Genomic DNA, 21,101 nt, shown 5'->3' on the forward strand with positions numbered 1-21,101 from the left:
TCAAACTGCTTGGCTTTTTCTTCAGAATAAAAGTCATTGCATATTTGATTCTGGAATCCATACATATGAATTCTCTCCTTCCACTCGTTTTTTAAAAAGCACTGTGATTTGCTTTTGTCTAGGTTCTGATTGTTAAACACAAATTGCTGACCCCAACCCCTGAGTTTCTGCATTTCCCCCAAGTTCCCAGGTAATGCTTATGTTGCTGGTTCACAGATGCCACTCTTGAGAACTACTAGCATAGAACAGCAACAAGAAGTTACTAATCAGATCAAACCATTTATTTTTAAAATGTGTCACAAAGTATGCAAACTGGGGCAGGCCCCACTTCTGAAACCAATTCTGATTATAGATGAAGTAGAAATTTTCTTTTCCAAATTTCTAGTTTAAATACCAACTGTTGAAGATTAGTTCAAATTTAAATAAAAGCTGAATAAGTATTTGCAAAGGATCACCAATGGTTTAAAAACTAGGCCAGATGCCTTTTCCTTTAAGAGGGATTTGTAGGATCCTGGTGAGATTTGTTTCAACACGTGGGCAAATAATCTCTTAGACACCTGCCAAAATGCTTTCATTGTGAGAACACTCAACAAGGGCCTGACAGGCAGAGATGCAGGGATACTCCCACAGGTTCTTCCTGCTTCCTTAGGAGAGCATCACTCAGGTTGACTGGCAAAGACGACAGGGCCCTGCACTCTAGGAGTGGTTTTGCATGTTGTTTTGGCAGCTCTGCCAGCGATGATTTTAGATCTTGTGATGCCCCTGGTGTCATGCCAGTCTTGTTTGGTGGGTTGGCATGGATCTTAGAACAATTATCACGAACACAGTTTGAATAGCAGATGTGATAAACTGCCTCTGGCAAGAGACCCCTGGCTCTCAAGACCACCTGAGATCTCCAGCCCACTCCATGGGTAGCTCACGAACCTATATAGTTAATTCACCTCTTTTGGGTTTGAGAGAGAATATAAAAGGCTAAAGGTCATCAGGGGGCCTCAAAGACAGAAAGTACATGCAAAGGTGCTTTGCTGTAAAGGTGCTCCCACCATCCCGCCACCATTGTCTTTTGTAATTGGCAGACCACACGATATCAGGGTAGAAGGAGAGATGGAATCAAAAATGAAACAGCTTGGACTTTTAGGGAAACTTGGATAGATAAGCTTGCCACAACCCATGCTTGAAAAGTTCCATGTTGACCCCTCGCCCTTGCTGTGGATGAAAGTGTGCAGTGTGTTTGCTCCTGGTGGCGGAGATGGCTGCTGCTTCTGTTTTCTTCCTTCAACTGAAATATCTCTTCAGTGGTTTACATGAGTTTTACATTGGAAAAAAACCATCTCAGGGGCTGGGCGGGGGGGGGGGGTGGCATTCAAAGGGTACCATATGACTGGCAGGCTGGCTAGAGTTGTAGGGGTGATAGACTCAGTAGAGTTCCTCCTCAGACCCAAGAACTGGGGGCAAAGGGACACAGCCAGAGAGAGGACCAAGAGAGGTCCAGGAAAACAAAACCATCCCCTCAGACAAAAGAGAACGATGACAGCCAGAACTGGCAAGAGTGAGGGGAAACGAGCCCTTCGGTGCAGATGTGAGAGTGCACATACTTTCTCGAGGGCAATGTGGCAACACATATCAAAAGCCTGTATATCTCGGTCCTTAAATTCCATGTCCAGGCTTTACCCTTCAGACATGGTCAGTGATGCGGGCAGGATATAGTTGCCAGAACATTCACAGGAGCATATTTTTGTTAGTGAAAAATTGGAAATGAACTATAGATCCAGTAAAAACAGATAACAGAATTTATGGTAGATGTATTCTTTGGAATACTATGTGGTCACTGGAAATCATTTTGTGAAAAAATATGTAAACGCTATGTCCTCCCATTGAAGGTAAAAAGTTGGTACAGTGACAGGTGCTGGTAACGATCTGTTTCTTTTGGTGCCGATCATGTGGGTGGGTTCAGTTTGTAAAAATTTATTGAGCTGCACTCTTATGACATATACACATTCTTTAATAAAAAGTTAAAAATAATTTCATACACAGTACATTGTGGTATGCATTATATTAAATATGTTTTATACTTCATATATATGTATGTATGTGTATATGTGTGTGTGCACACACACAAATATTTGAAAAAAGACTAAAATAGGTGCCAAAATCTTATGGTAGTGTTACCATAAATCATTACCTTTATTATGTTGTATAAATAAACCTTCAATGAATACGTATAATTTTTGTAATATCCTCTAAAATGTTAATAGATGTCTACTTTTAAAAAAGGTGTCAAAGGCATGGGAAGCTCCATGGCCAACACAGAGATATAAGTCAAAGTCCCTTCCTCAGTACCTACTGACTTCTTTAGGGGTGGGGTATGAGTCATTGCTACTGCAAGGCTGTGGGTACTAGCATATCAGGTACCCCGGTGCTATAGACTGAATGTCTGTATCCCTTCAAAATCCATATGTTGCAACCTAATCCCCAGTGTGATGGTATTGAAGGCGGGGCCTTTGGGAGGTGATGAGGTCATGAGAGTGGGGCCCTAATGAATGGGATTTGTGCCCTTGTAAAAGAGATCCCAAAGATCTCCCTTGTCCTGTCCATCATGAGGGGACACAATGAGAAGACAGCTGTCTATGAATCAGGAAGCAGGCCCTCACCAGACAGTGAATCTGCTGGTAACTTGATCGTGAACATCCCAGCCTCCAGAACTGTAAGACATAAATTTCTATTGTTTTTAAGCCACTCAGTCTATGGTATTCTGTTGTAGTGGCCTGAACTAAGACACCTGGCCCCCACCACAGTGAAGCTGGGGCTAAGAGGGAGGCAAACGTGCTCTCTCAGGTAGGTCTAGGGGCAAGATATCTGTTTCCCGAAGCCCACTTTCCTGTCCTTCTGGGTATGGCTTCTGTGGAGGCTCAGAAATTGGCAATGAGAAGTGTCCCCATAATGTCTGAGGTCTCTGTGTCCCTCTGATTCTAGCTAGGCTCCCATTATTGCAAACTCAAAGACAGAAGAGAGCTGGAAGCCAAGGCAGCAGGAGTCATTCCAGGTGAGGAAACTTAGCTTCTTTTTAGGTGAGACCAGGATCACTTATCACTCAGCCTGCTTACCTAAGAGGCTCACAGCTGTCCGTGACCCTCTCTATTTGGTGTCTTTCTGGGTCCTCTTGAAGGTATACAGAGCAAGAGACAAGCATCTTATGAAATTTTTTTAAAGTTTTCCAGAAAACATAACCCCATTTGATTAAAAAAGAAGAAGGTTAGAGGCAGGATGGAAATGTAACAGATAAAATAAAAGCAGTATTAGCAGTTAAACTATGGAATACTTATTATAACCCAGGCACTGTCTAATCACTTTACAAATATATTATCCCACTTAAAAAACCTTTCAACAGCTCTAAGAGGTAGACATTATTGTAATCCCCATTTTAAAGATGAGATAAGTGAAGTTTGAAGACATTGGGTAACTTGTTTAGGATTCTTGCCCATGTAGCTGACTGTAGAGACTGTGGCATCAGCCACCACAGGGCAGGCCTGATAAAGTTCAAGTGTCCCAAAGGGAAAGTCGAAGAACTCTGGTGGGACAGCTCTACAGGGTGCCCTGAAGATGGGACAAGCAAGAGTGAGCTTATAAGAAAAGACGAAAGATTTGTGGGGATATTAAGAGCCTGGTTCTATGAGGGGCATTTAACTTATTCTTGAGGATTAAGAAACGACCACAGAGTCATCTCACTGGGATATGCACTGAGAAGAATACAGACCTAGGCTCTAACCATGATGTCACATTTGGATAACTTAATCTCTTTGATCTTGATTGTCCCCGTCTGAAAATGGGGTTAATACAAGCAACCCTGCAAATCGGTTAGAAGGATTAGATTGAATGTGGGCAAACCCGAGCACCTGAGTGTGGTAACTAGGACAGCATAGGTGCAGAATAAATGGAATCTATTGCTATCATTATTTCTTAATGCCTGGAATCAGGGGGATGAATAGGATCTTGATGGGCCTTACACGGACAAGCTAATGAATGATGACTAAATACATAAAGTGGGAAATCCAAATGGAATAGAATGCATTTTCGTTTTGTACTGACGTTGCTTTCATATGATTAAGTCCCTACTAATTAACATTAAATTGTAAATAATACCCAGTATTCCTGGAAACTGATGAAACTATAATTAAGAATAATGCAGAAGGAAAAACAACATCCTCACCTCACAAAACATAGGCAACTTTTTGGCAAAATCCACCACTCTGGTAATTGCTGGTGTGATGATTTTTGTAAAATGGCTGAAGGCTTCCAAGTCAACCTTTCCACCTTCTGGGGCATTGACTATTGGTGCTTGTCCAATGTCTTCTGGCTAAGGAGGAGAAAAAAGAAAGATTTAAATGAAGAAGTTGAAGGGAGCTTTATTTATCATAGTTCTTATGTGGCAGAAAATCTCTTCTGAACTGACATCCTGTAGAGTTTCCAGTTTTCACATCAATTATTAACAAACTGTACAGTTTACACATCTTTGAGTAAAGATATATGTTTTGGCCATTGCTTTAATAGGCCCTCAGTGACAATGTTTACAGGACTGTTGCTGCAGAAAGAGAGAGAGGGAGAGAGAGAGATCAGAGAAAGGACAGGAATTGGGTCCTGCTTCTGAATGCACAAAGGGTGTATACTTAGGTAAGGTGACATAAATTCCAGGGGCTCTGGGATGGCATTTTCAGAGCACTGCACATGCTGGTGTGTGTCTGTGTGTGGGAGGTGGGCACACCATGGGCAGTGATAGAGCAGAGCGATGGGTGGGCCCTAGCAAACAGCGCCCTGTGGATTCTTGCTTCTGACCCAGCTGGGGCTTGAAGCTCCCCTCTGCCCTACAGACTCCAGTTTGAGGTGGTCTCAGCTGAGGGTTGAGGGGGAAGATTGCTAGGCTGTCTACAGGAAACTTGGCAAACTTTAGGGCAGATTGGTGAATTTACTAGTATTTAATGTCCCTAGGGCAGTTCTCTGCTGTTTACTTGCTCAAGAACAATCCATGGCCTTGCTGCTCAAAGCGTAGTGCAGCAGCCTGGGTGTCACCAGGGGACTTCTTCTCAGGCCCCTCTCCAGACCAGGTGGTACAGAATCAGCATTTTAGCAAGACCTCCAGGTGACTTATGTGCTTCCCAATGTCCACAGTAGCCATCTGACTCCTGAGTTTCTCATTCAGTGACCTCCCTGATGTGATCTGTGTCCATGTGTCTCCTGCTGTCACCCAGTGCTTCCTTCAGGAAGAGTCTGCTCCACTTCTCCTCCTTGTCTTTGTGATGATCATAACCACCATTTATTTGTGGCCTACAAGTGAGCCAGCTACTTTGCACACTACCCTGTCTCAAGTAGTCCTCATTCAAATCCTGATTTGCAGGTGAGCAAACTAGGGATCAGAAAGGTTAAGAGCAAGCTGCTGAGGCCAGGCCTGCGATCTGGGTGGCCCTGACTCCACACAGCAGTCTCCCCGGAGTTCCACACCTCCTCACCCCTACTTCAAGGCTTTTACTCCCTGTGGACCTTTTGACACTAATGAACAGAATCTCTACTCCTCTGAACACCCTCCTAGCCAGCCTCTCCAGCTGTCTCCCAGGAAGATGTGAATGTGACCAAGGAGATCACAGACTCAAGCCCTACCCAATGGTGGCCACCTCTGCCTGAGGTTCTGTCCACAGTGAATGGACAAGAACAAGACCAGTTCTCTTTTCCGCACCCAGGGGCTTGGAGATGGGGGTAGGAAAGGGGGATGGGAATGAGGAACTGACACTGTGAGTGAGATGAGCAAAATAGAATTCCTCACTTGCAGAGCAGTGAGGACACTGCCAGTGGTGAGACTAGCCTAACATAGTGGCCCCCAAACTTCACTGTGCGTCAGTATCACTTGATTTCTGGGCCCCATCCCCAGTGTATCTGATTCAGCAGGTCAGGGATGGAGCCTGGGAATCTGCATTTCTAACAAGTTCCCAGGGTGTGCTGATGAAGCTGCTCTGGGCCCACTCTTTGAGAACCACTGAGTTAGCAGTAACCAAGTCCAGCTTAGAGTAATCCAGTTCCCTTGTCTCCTCCCACATATCTCCTGTTACTGCTCACATCACATTTTTAGCAGAAGAAAAAGCAAAAGATGATTCTTTTACTCTTCTTGGTGCCAGAGCACCAGGGTCAACAGGAGCAGCCCAGGAGTCATGCTTACAGCCTCAGGGGAAGGTTTTAAAAACATATTATTAATACATAACAAATGCTGGCAGCATTTAACTTTTTTTGACCATCCAGCATTGTCTTCTGTTTATTTTTTTACTTTATTTTAATTTTTTTTTTGTGTTGCTGGCAGTGAGTGGATGAAACCTGATTTCTGTCGTGTTTCACAATGATTGACAATGTTTTGGGGCAACTGTTGGCATAGCAAGCCCAAGGAAGGCCACTGTTCAGCTGGCTCTCTGGGAGCAGGCAGAATTGATGAAATAATCACATGTACAGCCTCCTCCTACTTCCCTCTTTCTCACCTAGATTGTGCTAAAGAAAAAGGTACCTCTGTTCCTCCTTTGGGTAATGCTGCTCCCTGCAGCCTTCAGATATCCCTGCTCTTCTTTATAATTTCTTCCCATTCCTGAAACTGAGGCTCATCTCACTGCCCTTGTCTACTTGACAAGTCTTTTATGAAGATCAACTGATAAAAGGAATGTGGGCACACATTCAAAAAGGCAGAGAGTTATATATATATATATATATATATAAATTATACATAAATATATATTAATTACATATCTATATAATTATATATATGTAGGATGAACTTTTTAAAATAAAAATAAAATTAAGAAGTGTAATAACATTGTTTTGGCCTGGCTGAATCTAAACATCTCTCAATGAATACTGATAGAGCTAATCGGATATATTTAAATGGCACTGAGTGTCCTTTGAAATGTTGGTGGGTTAATACTGATGTTAATTTTTTCATTCAATTTGTGGGTGTGTAGATTATTTGAATTCCACTTGTGACATGTATAAAGATTTGAAAAAAGGAGAGAAAGTATGCAAGGAAATATGCAATTTTAAGTAAAACTAAACCCCCAAATGTAACAAGCTCACAAGTTTTCTGATGGAAATATATATCAAGGTAGAATAAAAAATTCACTTTTAAGCCTCTGGCTGTTTAATGGACTATAAAATTGCTAGAAGTAAAACTATGAACAAAGTAAAACCCTTTGATTTTATCATTAAGATTTTTTTCCATAATGGATCTTAGATACCAGAACAACAAAAAAGAATCTATCTATCTGTTTGTCTATATCCATGAATTGACCCAAGTTATTATCAGGTTAATCAAGGTTGAGCAGTGAGTGAAACCCTGTTTGTTACTTCCCTGAAGATTTTTCACCTATAACAAAAATACATAATTTTCTAAAATATTTGGAAGATGTTAAAAATAGAGTATAAATATTTCCCATTAGTCGAACCCATTAGATATCTTATTATAGCTAATAGCCTCGTAAACTACTATATGAAATACATTTGCTCATATACACATATGTATTTATGTGCCCAAGATCAAGCTCCAATACTGATGATAAGTCTCTAGCTTGCTTGTAGATTCACCACTGTAGACCTGTGGGGAAAGCCTGCTTTTTGCCTCTGTGGATCCAACTGCCTGAGCTAGCTCATGGTGGTATTTTCAACTCTCATTCTGATATCCTCTCTTTGCCCTAAATGGACCTCCTGAGCTAGCCCAGCTGTCTGCTCTATGTCTCCCCTACAACTTGCCTTACATTTTCCCATTTCACTGCTGCCTTCTCTCCAGACTTTTGCCTTCTCCAAAGCCCCCATTTCTGTCTCTCATCTCTGTCTTTTCCAAATCCTATTTTCTCTTCAAGACCCAACTCAAGTTCTATCTTCTCCTAGATGTTTTCCCAGGTGACCTCAGTTTGAAATGACATTTACCTCATTCGAACACACATGGTGGCCCATGGCTATGAGTCATATGGTATTTAGGCATTTATTACTGTCACTTTTTATTATAGTTATGTAAGTACACACCAAAGATATGAACTTAAGGGGGTAGACAATAAGTCTTACTTGTCTTTGCCTACTGTGTACAAGGCGTTGGGCCAAGTTGTGGAGGACAGAATGCTTATTGGTTGAGTGAGTGAATGAATGTATACTTATACCAATATTTATTGAGCAGGTACTGTGGGCCAGGCCTAGTTTTAGATGCTGAGGTTACAGCAATGAACAGTGTATCCTCAAGGACCTTGCATTGTAGTGAGGGGAGATAGACAATAAATAAGAAACATGTATTCGTGGAAGAATTTGTGATAAGTCTGGAGGTGACATGATAATACATGAGGAGGCAGGAGAAAGGAAGGTCAGCCAAGGCCCCTTTGAGAAGCAATGTGTGGACTTTGACTTGAGGAATGTCAAGGAAGTAGCTTTCCTTAGGGCCAGAGGAAGAACACTCAAGGCAGAGAGGAAAGCCAGTGCAAAGTCCCAAAGCCAGAAAGGAGGCCCGTGTGGTTAGAGCCCAGTGATGGCATGAAATGAGGAAGCAGAGGTAGGCAGGGGGATCCATGATGCTAGGCATTGTAGACCATAGAAAGGAGATGGGCTTATTCTAAATGCAATGGGGCATCTACTGAAGGGCTGTAAACAGGGCATAGACATGACACGATGGTTACTGCATGGAGAAGATATCTGGGGAGTCAAAGGAAAAAACAGGCAGGAAACAGCTGTGGTTTGGGAAGGCCGAAGTGCACTATGGGGATGGCAGTAGAGATGGAGAGGCCTAGAGAATTACAGTTGTATATTGGCAGCTGAAAACAAGGGCCAAAAATGGACTGGCTGTGGGGTAAGGAATCCAGAATGACTTCTTGGGGTAGTGGGGGTGGAGGGTGCAAAAGGAGAGATTCAGGTGTGTGTTCAGGGGTGACCTCAGCCCTTGCTCAGCACGGGTGAGGTTGGTCTTATGCAAATCGTGGCCAACTGGCTTTCTGCTTTGACTATTTCATTAGTATTGTTCAAGGTGAGTAGGAAATGCTGCCAGCTGACCTCTTTGCTGAGTCCTTGGCTCAGAGCCAAGGACTTCTTGGCTTGAAAAGGTAACTCTCTGACACATGCAGAATGGAGTGGGGCCAGATGGGACTCTCTCTTCTGCACTTGTTCATAGGATGTCTTCTTGTACCTTTGCCAGGCTAGACAGGAAGACCTGGGCAGATAATAATTCAAGGTCCTTGGGCCATGGGATATGACTACAGCCTCATCCTTTTCCTGGGATGAGCAGGAATAAGATGGTGGCAGTGTGGGGTGTGGGGGTGGTAAGGATAGTGCATGTAGTAACCACTTACGTGGTTGCTAACAATATGCCAGGCAGTGTTAACCCACTTGTATCTATTGCTTTATGCCATTCAGCAAGGGCATAAGGCAACTGAGCCTGAAATAACTTGCCCAAAGTCACACTTAAAAAAGCAACAAAGGCAAGCATGGAACCTGGGCTGTCTGGTTCCAATCTCCATTCATGTAACTACTAGATTATCCTGCCTTCTTCTGATGTTATTCTAATAACTTGGGGTGATAGATGCCTTCCTGATGTGATTGCACTTGTCCTATGAGCTATGCACACAGACCAAATATGGCCTCATCACTCACCCTATCTGACCCTTCTGCTTATGCCCCTTGTCTGAAGCTACCCCAATTGAGTGTGTGAAATCAGACAGTATCTCTGCCAGGGAAAAAGTAGAAAAGGTCTCCTCTGATCCTAAAGGTCACATTTTATACTTCGGTAGACATTCACCCAAAGCTACAACTTTGCATGAAAATTAAGGGAGCAGAATAATGACACAATGTCAGCAGACAATAATAAATGATGTCAATAGACAAGATTGTTGCTGTCAGGGGCTGCTACTGGAGGTCTAGAAGCGAGCTACCCTTGGTGGAGTGACCTGCTTTCCCTTGTTTGGCATCAGATGCTGCTTGTTCTCTTCTCAGCCTGCTTCTGCTTTTCATCCTTACTGTCATCACACATGAATTGTTGGTGGTGAAATTAGGCATTTCTGTAGCCTCAGAGATTTGAGTAGATTGGAGAAAACTAGAAAATTATATGATTTAAATGCTTTTGGGAGAAGCTTTAAAGAGTGGCTTTAGATTTATTATGAAAATCTTAATGGCTTTTGCAAAAGTTCCTCATTTGCCAAAGACTCTAATTTTCTCAGACCCAAATATAGATTTAAAATCCAGATCAAATCACTGTCTCTGTTTCTTTTTCTTTCTTTCTTTCTTTCTTTTTCTTTTCTTTTCTTTTTTTTTTTTTTTGAGACATGGTTTTACTCTGTTGTCCGGTCTGGAGTGGAGTGGCATAATCACAGCTCACTGTAGCCTTGACCTCCTGGGCTTAAGTGATCCATCTACCTCAGCCTCCTGAGTAGTGGGTAACCACAGGTGAGTATCACCAAGCCTGGCTAAATTTGTTTATTTTTTGTGGAGATGGAGTCTCGCTATGTTTTCCAGGCTGGTCTCACACTTCTGGGCTCAAGCAATCCACCCACCTTGGCCTCCCAAAGTGCTGAAACTGCAGGCATGAGCCACTGTGCCCAGCCCTGTCTCTATTTCTGACTTGAGTGCTGGTCTTAAACTGAAAATGGGTCCTGGTCTTAGACTGAAAACTATGTCAGTAGCTCCTTTTAGGGAATAATGCACTTACCCATTCCAGATAAATGAATATTTTCAGCTTTGATGACAACATGTAATCCCATATGACATATTTTTATACTATTGTTAACACGATAGGCCTCCTCAAATTCTTTTTTGGAACAAAATGGAACATCAACACATAAAAAATAAATAACACGTGGCAGTGTTGCAAGCACAGGAAAAGGGGTGTTAGCACACAGGAGAGGCAAATTCTAATGTGCAAAAGCCTGTTTGGTACACGATACCTTTCAGTACATGAATACCACTTAGCAAAGCTGTCTTTAAGTAAAGATTCTTAATGTCCTTGCAGGACTAATTCACTACTCAAAAGAGTGAAATTTTCATCCTGAGCATAAATACTCAGTTGGAGTCACTTTTCTGCAAGGAGTATATGTAAATATGTAAACTGGCTAAGACACAGGGCTTAACTGTACTATCTCCAAGGATGGGTGAGTGGAACTGTATGTTCAGTTCAACAAATATTTATTGAGTTCTGTTCTGGTTATTTATTGCTGTATGACAAACTAACCCCAAACTTTGTGGTTTAAAACAACAATTTTTAATTTTCTTTCTGAGTTCTGGGGATTGATTGGCACAGCTAGGGGGCCCTCACACAGCTGCCATCAAATGGCAGTAGAGGCTGGTGTCATGTAAAGGCTTTTTTACTCATATTTCTGGTCCCTGGGCTGCTTGGGAATCTCTCCTTCTGTGTGGCCTTTTTACATGGCTAGTTTGGGATTCCTCACTGCCTGGTGGTCTCAGAGTAGTTGGACCTTTATTATTATTTTTTATTATTCTTATTTTTTAATATATAGTCAACTGCTATGAGAGACCAGGTGGCTTCCCTCCCCCAAGGTACCCAAGTGGAAGCTGCAAGGCTTCTTATGACCCAACCTTAGAAGTAACTTAAGTATCACTTCTGCCAAAATGCACTGTTTAAAGGCATCAGATACCAGCCTAGATTCAAGGGGAGAGGGGAACAGACTCTACCTCTCCCGGAGAGAGAACGGGCTGTGTATACAGAGACGAGAAATAATTTGATGGCAGCCATCTTGGAGAAAAGCCGCCACAAGTTTCCATCACACATAGCATAGATACTCAAGTGTGGAGGCTGAAGGGAACATTGTTTTCCTGTGAAGAGATGCAGGGGTTATTCCAGGCACAGAAGGGGATTGGCTGACAGAAATGAAGTTCATTGTAGAGACAGACAGGACAGTGGAAGAGTTCTGATCTTCCCAATAACCCTCTAGGGAAAAATGGCTTGGAGAAGCAGTTATTTACATTTGAATCAAGATGGACAATTTCTTGAGTAGATTAAAGATCTACAAAAGATACATTTCATGTCAGCCCTACAAGGAGAATAAAACTCTCTTGTGCATGGGTAATCTCATGGTTCTAACAGAAGCCTAATGGCAAATCATTCTGTGCCATAGATTCTCTCCATAGATGGTCAGGCTGGTGAACTGTTAGGAGCCTTTAAGTGAACAGTGCAGACCTCAAGACTGGTTCTAATGACTAGATATTGTGACCACACAGCATGAAGATATTTGATTATATTTTGCTTTATAGAGGTGGTTTCTCTGCTTCCAGACATAGCACAACGTCATCTCCTCAGAGATGCTTCTTCTGACCACCATGTTCACAGAAATGAAGTCTCCCCCCACTTCCAGTTCACAAACTCTTCATCCCATCACACTGTTTATTGCCTTCATTGCACTTACCACTACCTGCATTTATTTTGTTTGTTTATCTCTTATTGTCTGCCTCCCACTAGAGGAATGTGCCTGACTTATTTACTTTCTGGCACATAGTATCCACTCAATAAATGTTTCTTAAATAAAAGAACAAATCTTTAAAGTCTGGAAAGAAGCACCTTATGACTACTTAAACAAGTTTAGTTGGACTAGTATCCCTTCTCTATGGGGAGTAAAGACAATAAAAGTATAAAATTCCCGGCAGAAGTCCAGGATGAACTTCAAATCTTCTACCTTACTTGGAATTCAGCTTGGTCACGACTTGAAATCAGGAGACAGTGCCAGGCCTGGAAGTGGTTTCTACAATGTCCATTTATGGGTGACACATTTAGGGAAAGGATGGATTTAAGTTTGCAATTAGGTAGGACTCTGTCTTGCTATGCCCCTAGTGTACTGTGTTAGAATTTGCCTATCAGTCCAGAATTAGTGCTTTTGAATTTTCTGGCAGATATACCAGGGCGGGATGAAGATGCAAGATCAAGGCACTGAGAGGCTGCTCCTCCAAAGAGCTGGGATCTTTCAGAGGCTTTTTGGGTTTGTGCAGGTGTCAAGATTGTATAGGGTAGTGGGTAGAGACATAAATCCCGGAGCTGGCTGCATCCATCACCACTGTTCACTAGTTGTGGGAGCTCAGGCAAGTTTCCTCAACTTCTCTGTCTTACTTCTCTCTTCTGTAAAATGGAGATATTAACCACATCTACCTACAGGATTGGTATAGGAAGTTAATGAATGAAAAGCACTTAGAATAGTACCTGGCATATGGTAAAGGCCACCTAGGTATTTGCTAACATTGCTGTTAGTGAAAGCCATCAACAAAGTGCTGGCACTATTGTTTCATTACAATGAAAGTAATTGTGTCAGTACAGGTGAATTATGTATAAGCCTTTTCTTTCCAAAACTTCCTTTAAGGTTGTTGTTATGTTGTTTTAAGAAAAAGATCCACTATGTCATTGTAATGTTAATGTTGAGGTACAAGGATAATTATACCACTATATCTTCTTGTTCAGATGGGGAAGTACTCTAATGTGTCCTAGGGATACAAATGAAACCACAAAATATCTGTTGTCAGGTAGGTACTTGAAAAGGGTTTTATATCATAAATTAAGAGCAGAGTCAGTCTCTGAGATGGTCCAGCACTAGTAGGGCAGGTAGTGTTTCTAATGAGGTGGGTGGAGAGCCTGGACTTGGAACCAGAAGACCGAGTTGGCTTTGGTGCCTGGCTTTTAGCAGTGTGATCCTGGGCAAGTGGCTTAAGGCCTTGGGCTTGGTTTGCATGTCTGTAAAATGGGGATAGTAATTCCAGCTTACCTCAAAACACTATGAAGTCTGAATAAAAAATGAATGGGAAGAATTTTCACAACTGGTAATTTTTATAAGAATATTAAACATCAATATTGCAAGGGTCTGGAAGGTCTTTTTTCTCTACACACTCGTGCCCACCAACCCTATCCCTACTCCCTCATTCCCATTGCCCTTCTTGAGTCAAGCTCATTTAATTTAAGCTAAAAAATTTTGACTTCTGTTGACATAAAAATATACTTGAGGCCTAGAGGCTATTATAAAGGGAATATTTGGGATTGAGTTTAGGGACTAAATATGTATATACTGGGCATCTAAGGAAAGAAATGGGTATAAAAAGTAAAAGATGGCAGACAAAACATTTTACTAATTAGTTGGTCCGGGAGTGGTCTTTCTAACAGTAAAAGCAAACTGATATAATGTGGCCTAAGAAACTGTTTTAGAATTCAGCAAATCACAAAGTAGATGGTAGGAGTGGCCTTTATTCTCACACAGACCTAGACTCAAATCCTAGCTTTGCAAGTTACTCAGCCTCTCAGAGCTACAGTTTCCCTATCAGTAAAATGAGGCAATAACACCAGTATCCCAAGGTGATGAGGACCGAATAAATTGAGGTAGAAAACACTGGCATATAAGTGAAACTGATCTGTGCAAGGAAGCCTTACCAGGAATTTCCGTTTTTGCTTCCAGTGGCTGCCTTGGGCGTTGGTTGCCACATGGGCTTCGGTGACAGTTTTGATGAGCTCCCATTCCTCGTCTGTGGGCTCTGGCTTGTGCCCGATGGACTTCTGCAGCTCCTCCCGCCGTCTTTTCTCCCGGTTCTCCTCTATCAGCTTCCTCTTGGCCAGCCTCTTGCTGTCATCCAGCACCACTGGGAGGGGGAGAAAGATGAGACAAGGCACACAGATGCTCCCAAGATACACAGCAAGCTGCACTTCCTGGAGCCTCAGGGGTGGGACCACTGATGCACAGATGGCTTATTGGGTCCTTCGGGGTGGGTCACACTGGGACATTTTCTCTCCTCACCAGCAAACTGCCATTGACTAGTCTTGTCCAACATGGTCTCTAGAGCCAAACTCCCCATGACCGGCCAGCTTTTCAAAACAAAGTCCCCAGAGAACCTAGACACTGCGCACTCCAACTCCACAGAAGGTGGTTCTAAAACAGAGTGAAGCAGAGAGAGGTAAAATCCATACTACCCACAAGATCACAGAGAAATCTGTCCAGCCAGTCATCTGAATTCACTCTCTGGGTTTTTGTCCTCCCCGCTTCCCCTAAAACGGCTCTTAGTAAAGAGAACTTCAGGTTAAAGAAACGTTATGGAATTAAAAAAAGAAACGTTATGGAGCAGTAAGTGGGAGGCTCGTGATCCCTTTTTTTAAGAGGAAAAAGGACCCCAACTCTTCATGGCTCCCTTAAGGGCTAATTGGAATGTGGCTGGGCCTCACCTGGGCCTCAAGGTACTCACTGTGCATTATTCTCTACCTGGTCCACCCTCAAGGGTGGTTAAAGAGTCCAGGCTTTGGAATCTAGAAAGACTTGGGTTTGAATTCTGATATTATTACATTCTAGCTGTGTGACCTCTGGCAAGTTCCTTAGGTTCTCTGAGCTTTCATTTCTTCCTATACAAAATGGGCTCAATAATACCCACTTCACAGAGTATTCAATGTGATAATGCATTATAAGTGCTCAGTAAATGCAGTCCTGACTTCTATCATTTGGGTGAAAGGAAAATCACAAGGGCAGGTAACAAGAAACCTATATTTCTGTGGTCAATTTCCAAAAACAAAACCGTTTCACTAGACTTGGTAACTATCAATGGAATGGAAAGGCTCAGGTTTTACATTGCAGAGTCATAGTATTTTAGAACTGGAAGGGAACTTAGACGTCATCTAGTCCTACTCTCTCTTTTCACAGAAAGAAGAAGAAATTGATCCAGAGAGGTCGTGACTTGCCTAAAGTCACAGAGCAAGTTAATGGCAGAGCCAAGGCAAGACCCAGGACTCCTGACTCCAGTTCTACGACATCACTGTCCTAGGGCCATTTCTTGATGAAGGTGTGACCTGGTAGGAAAAGAAAAAAAGCAGACATAGCAAGAGAAGGAGAACCAAGGTGCCTAGCTAGTCTACCATTTAAATATTCTAATTTAAAGAGAATATTAAATTCCAGACCATTTAGATTTGATTGGATTGTCAAAGTCATGTGAGCGCTTACAAATGAGGAAAATATGAATGAGCCCTGTTAAGTCATTTTGGTTCAGTTACTAAAGGGAAAGGAGGAATGGTAATAATACCGTCAACCCCTTCCCAAATGCTTCCGGTGTGCCAGGTACTGTTGTATTTGATGAACATTATCTAATTTAATCTTGAAAACAACTCTACAAGGTAGGCAATGATTTCACAGAAGGAAAATCTCGGCTTAATTCCAAAGGTCACACAGCTAGTAAGTGACAGATCTGGGACTCGAACAGAAGTTTTTCTGATTAGAAAGCCTGAGCTCTTAGAATCCCTCACAAGCAAGTAAAGGGCACTCAAAATTTATTTCCATACAGTCTAGATTAACACTGAGTTTTTAAACCTCATAGACACTAGTATCTTAAACTTCTCAATAAAACACTGAAGTAGATATTCAATAATAAGTTTGTCATAGTGGCATATCTAAGTATTTGGCTGTAAGTCAATCATATTCACATACCCTATCAGGCATATTGTTGGCAAGGGCTAAAGGCCTTTAAGAGATAAAGATAAAGAAAATACTCAGCCAGAGGTGGGGATTAACCCAGGATTTCCAGCCTAACACTCTAACATAACCCTCTTCCTTTTTAAAGATTCTCCATTCCTTCTTCTTTAATGGGCAAACCAGAACATTTCACAGATTTTTTTTTTCTCAGTGAAAGAACTCTATTTCTCACATAAAATGTGAGCCATGATTATTTCTTTCATCAGGAAAAATCCTCACTGTATTTTCTTTTTTCTTTCTTAATTTTTTATCTTTCTTTTTCTTTTTAATTTTTAACTAATAGTTGGAATCTCTCACTGATGTGCAAAAAATTTATGCCAGTAGAATCATTAATACTGATGCCTGGCAAAAGGGAGGCCACACATTCTGAATGACATGATTCTTATTTTTATGATTAGATTAATTAAAGTGACTGGTGTAAATCCCTCGTACAGTGTGGGGAGAAGAGACCCCAAGGGCTAATCTCGCCACCATATGCTGTAGCACTTTGAAAACTGGGTAGGACGACTTCAGCTTGGAATGTCTTTATTGCTAAAAATATAACAAACAACCAACTGCAGGATGACTCATGCAATAGCACTCAACTTTGCATTCTTCAGAAATTTCTGAACACGATGTTTTCTGCCAGCGCCCCATCTCCAAAAATGTCCATAACATAAATTCCTGTCTTTGCTCTTGAAAAAATATGAGGACTAGTCCCTGAGGCTCTACCCCATGTGAACACTGTGTATAGAATGATACCTTATCAAGGTAAATGGACCAGACCTCTCATTTGTAATCTCTGTCTCAAACAGAGTGTTGCTAACAACTAGGCCTGCAAATGTGATAGGGATAATTTAACTGCATTTCCTCCTCCATCATCCATACTTTGACACTTAGGAGGTGGTATGACAGGGTGGGATGGAACCCACCCAGCAATGGCTCCCACCTCCCTTTCATGGCAAGCCTGGATGTGGGGAGTGAAGGGTATATGCGAAAGTAAGGTATTCCCTTCTCTGTCTTCATGGGTTCCTGCCTTCTTTTCTGCCCAGTCGATCTCCTTGAACCAAACTCTTTCCTAATCAACATTCCCTGAATATGAAGCAAGTGAAGATCTACTTACAATCTGTTGCCATGCCAACATAGATGCATTTCTTAAAGCGACATTCCTGGCACTGATTTCGCGTGACTTTGTCTATGACACATTTTCCTTCATATTTACAGGAATAGGATGGATGGAGATTTTTCTGAATGGTTCTTCTAAAGAAACCCTATATGAAAAACAAAGACCCAAGACAACAGTTTCATATTTTCTTGAAATCAGTGATTCTGGAATTTTGTGTCCATATAACTATGAGATGAATCGTTTTGGACCTTAACCTGTTTCTAGGCCTCTAGCTCCACATATTCAAATATAAGACAGTTGGCCCAGAAGGATCTAGAGAGTTCTAAATCTGAGCTGATGATGCCATAGGACTACAGAGTCAACACCTTTTTTTTTGGTATTTATTCAAGGAAAAGAGGCTAGTAGGAACATCTAGTGCTTGTTTTTATTTTTTCTAAATATTGAATATATAAGTAAATTATATTGTTCTATTTCATATACTGACATAATTGTGTTGCTAAATTAAGCTATGAGGAGTTTTGCTACTTTATACTGAGTAATAAGAGAGCTCCAAGACCAAGAAGAAAGTGAAAAAAATGAAAAGACATGGATACTTGCAATACTTTATTAATTAAAAATCTAATAATTTAGTAATTAAACAGATGTACTAGCTGGCTTCCCGGATTTAGTTTAATACTTGTTTTTGAATCTTGAGACAGCCATGATCAGCTCACTTAGCCTTTCAAACAATAGGACTCAGGGAGTAGAACACTCCAGGTTTTCTACCAAGTTTTTCCCCATAGCTCATTGCATTGAGGTTTTCCTTTTATAACACTCTTTCTTTGGTATCTGTAGACATACACCTACAGGTTCAATGATTCTTCCTTTCTTAAGGCATGAGAGAGCACCTCTGTAGCATCTGGGGACACTGTTTAGTTCTAGGTTTGGGTGACTTAGGTAATATTCTCAAGAATGTGCAATACTAGAATTTTTCTGGACATGATCCTCAAGTTGAGGCAACTGTCATCTGTATTGTAGAAGTTAATAACAGCAGTGAGCACTTATTGTGAGGGCACATTGCTAAGTGCTGTAGAAACATTCAATATCCTTCTATCTTCCCTACAGTCATGTAAGGGAGGTGCTCTAAATATTTCCATGGTAGGGATTAAAAAAGTAAACCTCAGACAGGTTAAATGGCTTGCCCAAATCACATGGTAACTACATGTGGGAACTTAAGGTAGGATGGAAACCACCCAGCAATGACCCCCACCTCCCTTGCAACCCAGGAGTGGCACTCCACATCTTACTTGCTTAACTGCTTACATGATGTATAATGAAGTACATTTTACTGTATTACTTAAATGTTTTAGATGAACAGATTATAAACAGTGCTGCCTCAGCCACTTAAAAAGTTCATTTTAACTCTTGGTAGGATAACAAGGCAAAATGAGTGTTTTAAAATGTAAAAAATTAAAAAAAAATTTTTTGAGACAGAGTCTCGCTCTGTCACCTAGGCTGGGGTGCAGTGGTGCGATCTTGGCTCACCACAACCTCCACCTCCAGGGTGCAAGTGAGTCTCATATCTTAGCATCCAGAGTAGCTGGGATTACAGGCGTGTGCCACCACACCTGGCTAATTTTTGTATTTTTAGTAGAGACGGGGTTTTGCCATGTTGGCCAGGCTGGTCTCGAACTCCTGGCCTTCAGTGATCCGTCCTCCTTGGCCTCCCAAAGTGCTGGGATTATAGGCGTGAGCCACCACGCCTGGCTAATTTTTGTATTTTTAGTAGAGATGCGTTTTTGCCATATTGGCCAGGCTGGTCTCCAACACCTGGCCTCAAGTGATCCGTCTGCCTCCGCCTCCCAAAGTGCTGGGATTACAGGCATGAGCCACTGTGCCTGGTGGCAAAACAAGTTTTGATGGATGTTTTCTGCTAAGGCCTAAAGGGGGCCTCTAACTTTGCTAGATAAATGGTGGGAAATATCAGTTGATCTAGATTCAGCCCAAATTTTTATGATCCTGGTTAATGTTCTTTGGCTTTGATTATATACGTATACCCTATTGCATATTCCTCCTTCAGACACAAAAGCTCTTTCTTATTATGAAAATGCCCGAGGTAGGATTTTATATTGGGCAAAGTAGAATAAAATAGAAAAACATCAGGAATAACTGAGACTAACAGACTTGATTTTGGGGCGTATATGCAAATCCCTTATCATTTCCATTGTTCAAGTTCTAACAGAAAACTGTCAATATTATATTTGGGTTCTATGTTCCTAAGCACTTGAGTCCATTAATTTGAGTGATGTTGATACACTGTTACAAGATTCACTCATTCACACACAGGGCAGTTGTTGGAGATGTTAGCAATGATTTCCTGGGTGTGCAGGGTGGGCAAATCTTGCCAAAGCATGAATGTCAGAGCATGCCATGAGAGTGAAAAACAAGTTTCCCTGCAAACCTAGCTTTTCTCTCTGCTACCCTCTGACCAAGGAGGGCAAAGGAGAACTAAAGAAACCCAGAGATTCCTGGCAAGAAGATGTATGTCACAGACAGGGAGGAGAGGGGTAGGGTAGCATGCCTCCTTCTGGAGGAAACAATAATTTCCTAGAGGTAGAAATACCAAAGTCCAAGACATCCAGTAAGAATGCTGATGGCTTACTAGGATAGGAAGATTGTTAGTCTATCTGAAGTTGGGGAGACCCTTGTCTCCCTCATACTCTGATGCTGACTCATGTTCACGTGTGGGGTTAGGGCAAGGAGTACATTGACCAGTAAGACCACGCTAAGCAGAGAATGAGGTGTGACACACCAGACACTCCAAAAAGTCACTCTGTTCACTTTTTATTGGGATGAATGAAATAATTTATACTTTGCTTATTTCCACAAAAGAGTTGAGATAGCTAGCTCTACTATACACTATGCCATCTTTTCTGTGGCGTATCTCTGATGACTTTTCTTGGGCACTTCATGGACCAAATCCTTTTAAAGATGTTGGCCTTTCTTTTTTTTTTGTTTTTTCTTGATTTTCTTCTTTTTTGCTTTTTCTTGATTTTCTTCTTGAAATGTTGGCCTTTCTTAAGCTATAATTAAAGCATATTTTGATGTATGATAAGGAACCACTTCATTTTAAAAAGTAACAGAAATTAACTCTTGGAAGTGGACTTGAAGACATTTAAAACAGTCTACTTATTTTAAAAAACTCCTTTTAGAGATGAGCTGACAAAAGAGATGCCCTGGGCAATAAATAAGGACATATATTTCATTGATGATTTGTTGGTAAGGAGAGGTCTTGCTTTTATAAATCAATATCAGACATGTTTCTTTGTATTCTGAGAAGAACTGTATCCATTTTTTAGTACTTTGAGATGATTCACTGATCAATGTGAAAAGGAGATAACTCACTCTTCTAGTTCACTATTCAGGCAGCTGTTGAAAAGCTTTGATTCTTTCTCTAAAAATAGTTTGCTGTGGGACAGTATCAACATCCTTTCTACAAAAGATGTGTAAAAACTAGGATATCACAACAGACATGA

The 21,101-nt window shown here is 41.5% G+C and overlaps 1 protein-coding gene across 24 annotated transcripts in view; it reads right to left on the reverse strand.

Annotated features, from left to right (window-relative positions):
* Nucleotides 1-21,101, reverse strand: part of THRB (thyroid hormone receptor beta) — a 376,864-nt gene that overhangs the window by 10,878 nt on the left and 344,885 nt on the right. For all 24 annotated transcript variants that reach the window (XM_016940582.3, XM_054680443.1, XM_054680441.1 and 21 more), the window contains 3 exons: nucleotides 17,584-17,731; nucleotides 14,408-14,613; nucleotides 4,208-4,354 (listed from right to left, as the gene is read on the reverse strand). In XM_016940582.3, coding sequence (XP_016796071.1) covers nucleotides 4,208-4,354; nucleotides 14,408-14,613; nucleotides 17,584-17,731 — 501 coding nt within the window. The remainder of the gene's footprint in view (nucleotides 1-4,207; nucleotides 4,355-14,407; nucleotides 14,614-17,583; nucleotides 17,732-21,101) is intronic.

Source organism: Pan troglodytes, chromosome 2, assembly GCF_028858775.2.
Source record: "Pan troglodytes isolate AG18354 chromosome 2, NHGRI_mPanTro3-v2.0_pri, whole genome shotgun sequence".
In the NCBI taxonomy this organism is placed as follows: domain Eukaryota; kingdom Metazoa; phylum Chordata; class Mammalia; order Primates; family Hominidae; genus Pan; species Pan troglodytes.